Source organism: Erythranthe guttata, chromosome 1 (genome assembly GCF_056151865.1).
Source record: "Erythranthe guttata isolate IM_541 chromosome 1, IM_541, whole genome shotgun sequence".
Lineage (NCBI taxonomy): Eukaryota > Viridiplantae > Streptophyta > Magnoliopsida > Lamiales > Phrymaceae > Erythranthe > Erythranthe guttata.
The window spans coordinates 9,304,301-9,317,575 of record NC_142533.1 but is presented as its reverse complement, the minus strand read 5'-3'; the positions used below and the strand labels follow the sequence as shown (position 1 = coordinate 9,317,575).

At 34.1% G+C, this 13,275-nt stretch overlaps 1 protein-coding gene across 4 annotated transcripts; it reads left to right on the top strand.

The window, feature by feature from the left end:
* Window positions 1-2,171: 2,171 nt before the first annotated feature.
* Window positions 2,172-5,458, top strand: LOC105978100 (soluble inorganic pyrophosphatase PPA1). 4 transcript variants are annotated; one of them, XM_013003518.2, is made up of 9 exons: window positions 2,172-2,585; window positions 3,671-3,805; window positions 3,915-3,943; window positions 4,165-4,230; window positions 4,326-4,433; window positions 4,537-4,602; window positions 4,718-4,838; window positions 4,957-5,038; window positions 5,138-5,458. In XM_013003518.2, the coding sequence occupies exons 2-9, from the start codon at window positions 3,676-3,678 to the stop codon at window positions 5,178-5,180; spliced, it is 645 nt and encodes a 214-aa protein (XP_012858972.2). In that variant the 5' UTR covers window positions 2,172-2,585; window positions 3,671-3,675; the 3' UTR covers window positions 5,181-5,458. The 4 variants fall into 4 exon arrangements, with proteins under 4 accessions (XP_012858972.2, XP_088675758.1, XP_088675761.1 ...); XM_088819632.1 differs by having other exon boundaries at window positions 2,445-2,589; XM_088819635.1 differs by having other exon boundaries at window positions 2,480-2,614.
* Window positions 5,459-13,275: the final 7,817 nt, after the last annotated feature.

Genomic DNA, 13,275 nt, shown 5'->3' with positions numbered 1-13,275 from the left:
ACAAAGAGTTGTGGGCCCACGGCTAGCTTACACCTGAACCATCGAGGGTCACACTGCTCGTGCACATGAGATCTTTGAATAAACGGTCAGAGATAAAATAGTTTATCTTTGCATGATTGGAAGTCAATATGATTGAGTCCAACATTCGTAATTTGGAATTATGAATGAGAATAAGAAAAGGAAAAGAATAGGCGAACATATTAGTGAACTTTCTAAATCGGGAAGTTTCCAAATTTAGAAAGTGCACTGAACTAGGGTTTCCACTTTTGGAAAGTTGGAAAATGAGAGATGGCACTCGTAATGACGAGGAAGTTATAATGAATCCGAAAATGTAATCGTTGCAATTTTTCGGTCATTGAATTAAGAGAGACGAGCAAGTAAAGATACTAACGGACTTAAGCTGTTGGGCCCGGTCCAACTTAAGCCCGCTAGGGTTTTATGCAAGGGACTATAAATACTTGATTTATAGGCCTTGCACACATATATAAGAGCTAACCCTAACCCTAGCCGCTACACTCTCTCTCTCTCGGCCTCTCTCCCATCGGCCACCACCGCGCCGCCGTTGCTCCGCCGTGACCGGAATCGGCCATCAATTGGCCGATCCTTTTCGGTACTCTTTTCTTCTTTCTTTTTCTTCCGTTAATTCTAACTACTTCGTGTCTAGTGCCACGTTTTAGTAGATCGAAGTATACGAGGTGAAATCCGAGAGGAGGAAGATTGAAGAATCGAAGAACAGTCACCAAGCCGACGACGCACGCGACACACGCGCCGCCTCGAAGTCCGCGCGTGAGATACACGCGCCGCCGTGCCGATCTGCCGCTGCTACCGTTGCATTGCTGCTGCCCCGATTGTACGGATTGGTTTCCGTAGCAATCTCGACTTGCTAAACGCTCCTACCTCACGCTTCAAGAGGTAAATACACGAAACCCTAGTTTCGGTTCGTTTAGGTTTAAACTATTTATTCATGTTTGCTTTCGTGTGATTTTATGTGATTATGTGTAATCGTTTTGAATCATTGCGAGCATGTTATTTGGTTTAAACGCGAGCATGTTAATTGATTTAAATTCGGTTAAATTAATTAGCATGTATGTTGTTTTAATTTCGCTGGAAGCGCAAAGGTACGCAATTAATTGATTTAATTTGTCGGGCATGTACTTGTGTGCTTTAAAGTCGTTTAATTCGCACAAAATTTTTGTTTTCCGTTGCGTATGCGTGCCCGAAACCCAACAGTGTATACATACATATATATATATATATATATATATATATATATATATATATATATATATATATATATATATATATATATATATATATATATATATATATATATATATATATATATATATATATAAGTACAAATATTCAGAAAAAGAAAAATAAAAGAAGAACTATGATGAAGATTCGTCGAGTCTTTGTCTTCGATTCTTCGTTATCTCGTTCTAAGATAGCGTAAAAAAAGTCCAGATTTTCGTATTTGAGGTTATCTTATATATGTGTAATTAAGACTTGGATATATAGGAGTTTCCTCGTGCAATTAAAATTCCTATAATGCGCAGTCGAGGAACTTCGGACGGTCGTTTCGAAAGTTAGTTCATTTCTTATACGGCCGTCTCAACCTATTAATAGATTCTTTTTTTCTTTTGGGACGACCGTCGAAGAATCAGTCGAGATCTGCAGACGGCCGTTTCAGTTCTATTATTGGTCTGCGGTTGGTTGCCATCTCTTCTTGCCCGTTCTTTACCGTTCCATCCTCTAGACTCCCGATTCTTCAATTTATACCTAAAATACAATAACCAAGTTATTAAGCATAATTCAGTTAATAAAATTTCACAAAAAACCTCATAAGAAATATAAATTGAGTGTAAAACTTACACTTAACACCTCTAAAAAAAATCGGGGACGATGCCCCCGTACCCCCATGTTTTTTAACCTACTCTGTTATATTACTTCAAACAAAAAAAAAGACAATGTTGCCCTTGCTAGGGGCCCCCGTTTCAAAGATCTACATAATTACGCCTTGGGCCCTCGAATTGAACGGGCATGAGTATGGTGTATGTCGATTTTGGCTAGATTCCTTACCTAAAAAAAAAAAAAAAAATGAGAAAAGGGAGTGTGCTCCTCCTCATTAGAAGGCACCTACCTACCAGGTAATCACCCCAAAAATAATTAAAGCAAAATGACCTAGAAAAAAAAAATAATTGAAGGACGTGGAAGGCACAATATGAATGAAGGATAAGAATATCCGAATCCACGACATGTTGCACAATTTGCTCTTCTTTCCACGTTCTTCATATTCAGAGTACTAGTAAGACCAATTCCGAATCCAGATTTTCCTAAACATGATTAAATTAGTTTTAGTAGGTAATAAATATTTGATTCAAATTATGACAACTTAGATATGAGTACCAAGTTTTACTCCCGCGTATCCACGTGGGCTTTGACCAATTCTCATTTTCCCTATATAATAAGCGTTCCCAAAATGCTGTGTATCGTCCTCATATTCAATTCATATATCCTCTCACTCTTCTGCTGAGCAATATACATACATTACCTCCTCACTTTCCTCTATCCATCTCCATCCGGTTGGTAACGTCTTCTCCTTTTTTTCTAGGTCCACTTTTTTTCTTTTTTCTGTTTTTCTTTTATGCACATTTCGTTGGTTCCACGATCCGAACAATTAGTTTCTTTTATGCACATTTACGCCTTTCGTGCCCGTAGAAATTTGCCCAAAATTTAGAAATTTTGAAGCAAAGCAGCCCAGGCAAATTAATTATCCATCTGTTTTCATTTTTTGTTGAATCCGAGGTCGGATTTCCCTGATCTTTCACGATATCTGATTTGCCTAATTTTTAGGTTTTTTGATTGTGTTTAATCATCTTATGTATGTAGTCGCTGTCAATGGGCCATGTAGATCTGCTGAAGAATATTAGAATTAGGTTGCATTTGATGGAAGGATTAGTAGTTGTGTTTATTATTAAATACAATTAGGTTGCATTTGATGGAAGGATTGGGGATCTGGTTAAGTGGTTTCAATTAACTCCACTCCAAATGAGATCGATTTTAAATTCATTGATAAACATATTCTATACAATTTCGATGGATTTATTACTGTTAATCTAAAATCCAAATGAAGCCTGGATTCAGATAGTTCTGGATACAAATTCATCATAAATATACTCTGTCCTTTTTGAATCTTCACCATATGTTACTTTGAATTCAGTTAGGGTGCATTTGGATTTGAGGGTGTGATTTCAAATATCCATAATAATAAATCCATTGAGTTTGTTTGGATTGAGTTATCTGACAACGATTTTCATAGCTCTCACTTTTTTTTCGGTAATTAAGGTAGATTTCAGATCCTTCAATCCAAATGCACAATTAATTCATCTGTGTTACATGTCATATGCCTTGAACATCTACTGTGAACGACCAATTGATAATTGGCATTCGAAAAATTGAATCTTTACAATATATAAACAAGCTTTTCTAGTCTTCGGCATATATTCTTCACGCACACAAGTCGTTTGTTCAATTGTTTTTCTTTGATAACTTTTCAATTTGTAAAGGATTTCCACGTAAGGATGTTACTCCTTTTCATGACAAAGTTCGCCTCATGGAAACATAGATACTAGAAACTTCGACATCTGATATGAATATTATATTACAGGAAATATGAGCGAAGAGAATAACGACGGAGCTCAAGTGTCACCTCAGATGCGTGCTCCTCGCTTAAATGAGAGAATTCTCTCTTCTTTGTCGAGGCGATCAGTTGCTGCCCATCCTTGGCATGACCTTGAGATCGGTAATTAATTAATTTAATTAATTTAATTAATTTATCAACTGAATTTCCAGTCTAATAAGAGCTCTTTAAAATGGTGTTGTATTTGATTTCACGTAAAACTTTTTTGCAGGACCTGGAGCGCCGCAAATTATTAATGTTGTATGTGTTCTTTCTTCTTTCGAATATTGTTATACAATTCTAGAAAGTGACATATGAACTTCAAGATTATGATATATATTAAACAATTGAGCCGATGCTTGGACGTGCATTGTTGTTTCCTTATACTGATTTACATATACTTTTGAAATTGCATTTACATATACTTTCACGTGTTGAACGAAAACTTTTTTCTTAGAAATTGCATTTACATGTAATTGTAGGTAATTGAGATACCGAAAGGAAGTAAAGTGAAATATGAACTTGACAAGAAAACGGGTCTGATCAAGGTATGGTGAAATAACATTATTTTTCAGTTGATAAAAAAAAAGAAGTTATCTCTCTCCAATCATGACTTATATCGGCTGTTTAAACAAATGGTTAGGTTGATCGTATACTGTACTCGTCGGTTGTGTATCCTCACAATTATGGTTTTATTCCCCGCACACTATGTGAAGATAATGACCCCATGGATGTTCTAGTTCTTATGCAGGTACATAACTCTATCTAAATAATTCAATTTTTTTTTATGTATATTGTTTCTTTTTATGTGAAGATAATTGTTGAAACACACTGACGAAGATTTTCCATCACAGGAACCTGTTGTTCCAGGTTGTTTTCTTCGAGCCAGGGCCATTGGCTTGATGCCTATGATTGATCAGGTACTGCTATTTAACCCAAGGCAATATAATTATTTCCTCGTATTGGTTAGAGATGTAAGAAATTATAAATTTGTGCTTTTCTTTTTTTTATTTTTCTTTTTTTTTACAAAAACAGGGAGAAAAAGACGACAAGATCATTGCAGTATGTGCTGATGATCCCGAGTACCGCCACTACACAGATATCAGCCAACTAGCACCTCATCGATTAACAGAAATCCGACGCTTCTTTGAAGATTGTATCCTTTTCTTTTTTTTTTTCAAAGTGTTTCAATTTTTCTCTCCGATATTTCGTTTAAGGTTGTCATTTGAGTAGGTAAAAAACGAACAAAAAATATTTTCTTAACCAGTATTAAGACAAGAAGAATGAGAACAAAGAGGTAGCAGTGGATGAATTTTTGCCATCGGGTACTGCCGTTGATGCCATCCAGTACTCAATGTAAGTTTCAAATAAATTTGATGTATCTAATTATATTATGACTTAATTCTTGTTATTACAGAATCTTATGTACTAAAAAATCTGTTGTGTTAATTGCAGGGACCTCTATGCTGAGTACATACTCCACACATTGAGGAAGTAAATGAATGAAATTGAAGGGGCATTTATCATGGTTCTTTGTGAAGCAAAAGCTTCTTTATCATATTATCAACTGGATTCTTGTTCTGCTTTTTTCTTTCTTTTTTTTTCTTTTCTTTTTTTCTTTTAATTGATTTTTTTTGGTTCAATTTATTGATGAAACTCTTATTTGGGAAACTTATCGCAAAACCTTGATACCAATTATGTACGCATTTTTGCGGATCGGATACATTTATGAATTTGAAGTTCCGACAGCACAGCCATCTTGCTGTTATTTATGTACATGCTTCTTTCTTTCTTTTCTTTTTGGGCTTTTGCTGTCATTTGATGTTTTAGGTTCTGAAAATTCATTTGATATTTTACTGAGTTCCACTAACAGACCTGGATTTCCAGTGTGAAGGCATTGTTCGTTTTTCTCTCATAAGAAAAAATAAAAGAAAAAAACCGAGTTTTAGAAAGTTTAATATTATCGAGAATGTTGCATATAACATAATAAATATGGTTCTTCCTATCATTTAGCCATAATGAAGGAGGTTAAATTAACTTCCAACTAGAAAGCAACCAATCTATTACTTATAAGTTATAACATTTTTTACTTCCCTGGCGGTTTTTGCCTATATTAATAAGAAAAATTCCCTCCATCTAATGATCCCAAAATTATCTGTCTACGGATTGTCTCTCTTGTTGTTACTCTCTTGTTCTTACCTTATTGTTGTTTTTTATGTTCTTGTGTACTACTCTCTTCCACATGCATCAACCAAAAAGCTAGATTAAATAGGTCATTTTAAAACACGTTATTAACATGAAGTGATCGTTGCTGTGGAAAGACAATTGTTCGTGGGGCGAGGATACTCGAAGAATTTGTGATTTGGGTGCTCGTAGAAAACTAATCATTTGTGGCACGTGGATGCTTGAAGAACTTGTGATTCGGGTTTGTTTCTGAAACAGTGATCTTGTCCGAAGAACACAATATATTTTTCCTAATATTTGGATTTAAGCGTTTCAAGTGAGCCTTGATCCCTCGGAATTTCAATATTGTGGGATGCATGCTAAGGTGGTGTTTGCAAAAGTTTTTTGAAAGTGATTATGAGTTTTTTTTGCTCATAATCTGTTTTCAGGTGTTTGTAAAATTAAATTTTACTTTTGCTTCTCTTAAAGTAAGCTGCTTTAAGCTATTTTTTAAAAAAGACATCTTTGTACCTTTCTTTTCTATTTAAGTTCATTTTACAAAATATTTGCAAACACCCCCAACTTTTAAAAATAATCACTTAAAGCCAACTCAACTGACAATCACTAACTTCTGCTTTTAAATAAGCATTTGCAAACACCACTTAAATAAATGTGATTGACATGATATGCATGAAGTATATATTTATCTTGAAGCCATTACATTCGTTTATTTCGTGACGATCTTAGTAATATGACATTTGTTAGGTAATCTTCATTCTGTAATTAGTGTTGTTAACATGCCTTAATATTGCTTGTAGAAATTACAATTATTTTGAGCATGTCTAATGATCACGAAAACTCACACACACAAGAAATTAGAATTATTTTGAGCATGTCTAATTATATATATTTCTTGTTATTGGGCTGAAATGACACTAGATGTGCCGGGTGACAATTTACTATTTTCGGAGAAAATTGCATATGATGTCAAGAATGTAAAACAAATACGATGCAACAAAAAATAACAAATTTGTTTCTTAATTTATCGATAAAATTCTACTTAAAAATAAACAAACAATTTCCTAAACATCATCCAAGTCGAAATACAACAACCAACTCAAAGAAACCAAAGCAATTACCACTCTTACACATTAAACTGAGTGTAACAAAAGAACAATAAGCTACATTTAGATATATCATCAGATGATCAATATTCTGTTATTCTTCCTTGTTTTCAATATATATGTTCAAGACATTACACATATAAAAATAAAAACATATAAACAACAAACTATGAATAATTAAGGGCTCGTTCAATTACCTATATTGGATTATATTGGATTACATGAGATTGAATTAACTCCCTACTGACTAATTAATTATTTAGTTAGTAGCATGTTCCGTTTCTTAGATTAGATTTTCTATTAAATTTGTTAAAATCAATTATTATATATGAATTGTCTATAAAACCACTTAGTTTACAATAATAAAGTATAACTTTAAGGATAAAATTGTATTTTTCTTTTTTAGTCACCCCCTATTAAATTAATCTCAGGGGGAGGGGTGCTACTAATTTAATTAAATAATAACATTTAATAGCGGACTTTGAATTTTGTAGAGAGTTTAAAAAAGTGTGAATCTTACCAATCGGACATGTTATTAGATCTACTATTTAGTCAGTAGCACCTTATAGCGGTAACCAAACGAGTGTTAATACTATTACTATACTATTATGCTTCGTTTGCTTACCTATATCGGATTACATTGGATTAGGTGAGATTGGATTAATATCCCACTGACTAATTAATTATTTAGTCAGTAAGATGTTTGATTCGTTAGATTAGATCTTGTATTAAATTTGTTAAATTCTGGTATTTAATATGAATTATATAAAAAATATTTTAATTAAAAAAATTAAGATTGTTGTAAATCGCCCTAATGGTATTGCTCTTCGGTTTGATGATTGTGGAAAATAAACTATGACAACAATAATAAAAGATAGAGAGAGAATGCAAAGACAAAAATCCGTAGAGAGATTAATAAGGGTGTAAATATGGGGGATGGAGACTTCCATTATATAGGTGAAAAACCACCGGGAGTTACAAGGGAAGTTACAAAATAAGTTACTCTACCACTAACACATAATGGGAAGACATGGGGTAGGTTAGTGATCTAGTGGGGAGTTGGGTGGTTATGTTAGGAAACCCCACACACACATATTATTTACAACACTCCCCCTTGGGGATTCCTATCAAAACCACTATTGTGCATTTCATGTTGCCTCATTAAAACCTTCCGAGTAATAAAACCCAGTGCGAAAAAACAACCTCGGTTAGGAAAAAGAGTACAACGCACAATCTTTCCAATCAACATATATTGCCTCGTTAAAACCTTAGCGGGTAACCAAAAACCCTGTGGGAAAATAAATCCCGCAAAAAGGAAAAAGAGTACAACAGGGCATCTAGGTATCTTCTGGATACTGAGTACCTACAGGGTACTCCCCCTCAAGTTAACTCCCCCTGATGTCTATAAGGGAGCGAGCTCAGATAATCTACGTAGGCCAATAGCTTTAACATGCTTTTCAAAAGTTACTTTAGGTAATGACTTAGTAAATAAATCAGCGCAATTATCTTGACTTCTGATCTGCTGGATCATTATTTGTTTGAGCTCTTGTTGTTGCTGATTGAAGAAAAACTTTGGAGCTATATGCTTGGTGTTGTCATCTTTAATGAAGTCCGTCTTCATTTGCTCAATGCACGCTGCATTATCCTCGAATATGATTGTAGGATCTTCTGTGGTAGCCAATCCACAGGAATCTCGAATATGCCCATTCATGGCTCTAAGCCAAGTACATTCACGCACTGCCTCGTGAAGTGCTAAAATCTCTGCATGATTCGATGAGGTGGCAACTAAGGTCTGTTTTGTAGACCTCCAAGACACAGCTGTGTTCCCAATGGTAAACGCATATCCAGTTTAGGAACGAGCTTTGTGTGGGTCTGACAGATACCCAGCGTCAGCTTAACCCACAAGCTTTGCATCCTTTAATGATGCATAGGGATAGAACAAACCCATGTCTATTGAACCCTTAAGGTAACGAAATACGTCATTTACACCATTCCAATGGCGGCGTGTTGGTGCTGAGCTAAACCTTGCTAGCAAATTTACCGCAAATGCGATATCAGATCGAGTACATTGAGCTAAGTAAATAATGCGCCTATTGCACTTAGGTACGGCACTTCAGGTGCTAACACTTCTTCGTCCTCCTCCACAGGACGGAACGGATAAAATTGGAACGTTACAAGAGAAGTTGGGCTGAGACGTTCACTTTAATAGACATGGGTTTGTTCTATCCCTATGCATCATTGAAGGATGCAAAGCTTGTGGGTTAAGCTGACGCTGGGTATCTGTCAGACCCACACAAAGCTCGTTCCCAAACTGGATATGTGTTTACCATTGGGAACACAGCTGTGTCTTGGAGGTCTACAAAACAGACCTTAGTTGCCACCTCATCGAATCATGCAGAGATTTTAGCACTTCACGAGGCAGTGCGTGAATGTACTTGGCTTAGAGCCATGAATGGGCATATTCGAGATTCCTGTGGATTGGCTACCACAGAAGATCCTACGATCATATTCGAGGATAATGCAGCGTGCATTGAGCAAATGAAGACGGACTTCATTAAAGATGACAACACCAAGCATATAGCTCCAAAGTTTTTCTTCAATCAGCAACAACAAGAGCTCAAACATTAGGGCGATTTACAACAAAGATATTGTTTTAAGGATAAAATTGTATTTTCTCTTTTAATCACCCCCTACAAAATTAATCGCAGGGGGAGTGGTGCTACTAATTTAACCAAATAATAGCACTTAATTGCGCGCTTTGAGTGTAGTAGCGGGCTTGACTAAATACGAATCTCATCAACCAAACATCTTACTAACCCCTATTATTAAGTTAATAGAAGTTGATAGCACCAAGCAAACGAGGCTAGTACTAAAATGATAATGGTAATAGTAATGCTAAAGGTACTGTTAATGGTAATGGCAGGTAAGGAAAATGCTAATATTAATCATAATCCTAATCTTAATCCTACGACTCCTAATCATGATCTTAACCATAATTCTAACCTTACTCCTAATGTTAATCCTAATTCCAATCATACTCCTAATTATAATCTTAATTCCAATCTACTCCTAATGTTAATCCTAATTCCAATCATACTCCTAATTATAATCTTAATTCCAATCCTAATAGTAATTTTAATCCTAATACTAATATTACAGTAACTATAATCATAATACTAATACTAATACTAATCTTAATTATAATTATTTATATTATTCCTACTCCTTGTCATAATTATAATCCCAACAGTAATCATAATACTAATAATAATATTAATCTTAGCTAATACTAATACTAATAATAATATTAATCTTAACAAAAAACCACTTGAATAACTACGTAGGACTGGATTTGTAATTATATACAAATATTGTGTCACAATTTTAAATAATAATTATCCTTATGGGTATAAACAATAATAAATATTTATTTGAGGTTTTTTCCATATAAGCAGCTAAACTATACATGGATATTTCTGTACTGTTATTTAATTGTTGTGCGTAAAGTATAACTAGTTATTAAAGTTATGGGTATAAAAAGTATTATACTAATCTATTGGCCGATGTAATAATAAATAATAACATTACAGGGGCTTATATGTATAGAAGATTAATTCCAATAATTACAAAACAATAGATGGTAAATTAACAAAAAAAGGGCTTAAAAGAATATATCGCAAAACCCGAATATACCCTCATCTCACAACACCTGAGTTTAATAATAATCTGCTAAATATCATGGCAAGGGGAAGTAACAGCGGCAACAAAGCGAAGCAAATAATTTGCGAGACGACATGGATCGAAACTTATGTTTGATTGGACACTTTAATCATTTATTTTTAACATACACTATTACGGGTTTTTAGCCACCGATTAATATTGGCTACGGTGCCCCTATCCGTGCCTATGATCAACAACTTTTGAATGTTACGGGATAATTATAGTTTTGGTCCCCCAAATTTGCACGTTTTTCACTTTTGGCCCCCCACCGTCGTCGACAAAATACACACTAATGTTGTCACATTTTAACACATTTAGTCCCTCCGTCTGTTTGACCGTTAAGTAGTAACAGTCAACGGTTGAATTTGGGGTTTTTCTTTGAGAAAATTGCAATAAGACCCCTGTATTCTTTCAAAATATTCTAAAAACCTCTAAAAATTTATACAACCATAATTTAACCCCTATTTCATCAATTAACCAAGTTTAACCAATGACCCCGATTTTTTCAAAATTTGGTAATCCGACGTTAACTTTATTTTTAACTCGGTTGACTCTTTTGTCGATTGATCTTTGTTTCCCGCTGTTGATCGATGTTGAATGTCGGCATAACAGCGTTGACATTTTTTTCTTGATTTTTATTTAAATTGTTGAGTAATGGAAAAATATAATTAAAAAAAATCAAAGTAGATAATCGGCGAGAAAATAATATCATTCAAAAAAGTCAAAATAAAGGAAAAAGGAAAAAACTCAACGCATCTCAATGACGGAAAAAATTTAAGACAAAAAAAAAAGATAAAAATTAACGGCCGGTGTTAGCCCTAAAAACCGTTGTACTAGAGGAGTGGTTATCTCATTTCAAATTACTCCGCACATGCCTAATTCATCTTCTTCATATTTTCTTAGGAATAAATTTGGGGCGCACTGGCGGTTCCACGAAAAAAAATTTTGAGGGGAAGAAATTATGGATTTTTGAATTTTTTTAAATTGTATTTATAACAGTTTGTAATTTTAAGGGTTAAGTACAAAAACACCCCTGTACTATGAATTTTGTATCATTTACCCCCCTGTACTACACATAAATACAAAAAACCCCCTCACATTGCATTTTTTCTAGAATATGACGAAAATACCCCTACTCAAGCATATATATATATATATATATATATATATATATATATATATATATATATATATATATATATATATATATATATATATATATATATATATATATATATATATATAGTTTGAGCCATTTTCCACTATATATTTTACCATTTTCAGTCAATTTTACGTTGAAAATTTTGGTATTTATATTTTTTTCTCCAAAACATCTAATTGCTTACATTTTTTTTTATTTTCTAAATAATCCTTTTATTTTTGTCATTTTGAGTTTCTTCATTTTGTTTTCTTAAATGTCTTCCGGTAGTTCAAACATCCTAAGATTACAAACATCTTTACAATCCTATTATTGTTGAAAATTTGAACTACCGGAAGACTTTTAAGAGAAAATGAAGAAATTCAAAATGACAAAAATAAAAGGTTTTTATTCAGAAAATTTAAAAAAAAAATCTAAGTAATTAAATGTTTTGAAGGAAAAAAAAAAAAAAAACTTTCCCAAGTAAGATTGACCGAAAATGTTAAAAAATATAGTGGAAAATGGCTCAAACAATCACTTATATTTATAGGTTTAGCAGGGGTATTTTCGTCAAATTTTGGAAAAAATATAATAGCAGGGGGGTTTTTGTATTTATGTGTAGTACAGGGGGGTAAATGATACAAAGTCCATAGTACAGGGGTGTTTTTGTATTTAACCCTAATTTTAATATTACAATACTAGAATTAATATAGTATTATTATTGTGTTATACAGTAATTGTGTTGATAAGAAAAAAAAAAGTCAAAGGAAAAAGTTCGTAAAAAATCAAGAAAAATAAAAAAAGTCAACATTGTTAACCGAGAATACAATGTCGGTGGACAACTGTTGGGTAACGGGCACGTGTACGCAGCGGAAAACAAAAATTTTATGCGATTTAAACAAATTTAAAACACATAAACACATGCCCGATAATTGAAACAATTAATTGCGTACCTTTGCGCTTCCAGCGAAATTAAAAACAACATACATGCTAATTTATTTAACTGAATTTAAATCAATTAACATGCTCGCGTTTAAACCAAATAACATGCTCGCAACAATTAAAACGATTTCACGTAACCACATAAAATCATACGAGAACGAACATGAATATATTGTTTAAACGTAAACGAATCAAGAACATTGAATTCGTGTGTTTACCTCTTGAAGCGTGAGGTAGGAGCGCTAAGCAAGTCGAGATTGCTACGGAAACCAATCCGTACAATCCGGGGCAGCAGCGGTGGAGCGGCGAGACGGGCCACGGCGGCGCGTGAATCTCACGCGCGGTCTTCGGGGCGGCGCGTGGGGTTGCGTGCAGCTTCGGCTCGTGTGCTGCTCCTCGATTCTTCGATCTTCGATCTTCCTCCTCTCGGATTTCACCTCGTATACTTCGATCTACTAAACACGTGGCACTAGACACGTAATAATTAGAAATAACGGAAGAAAAAA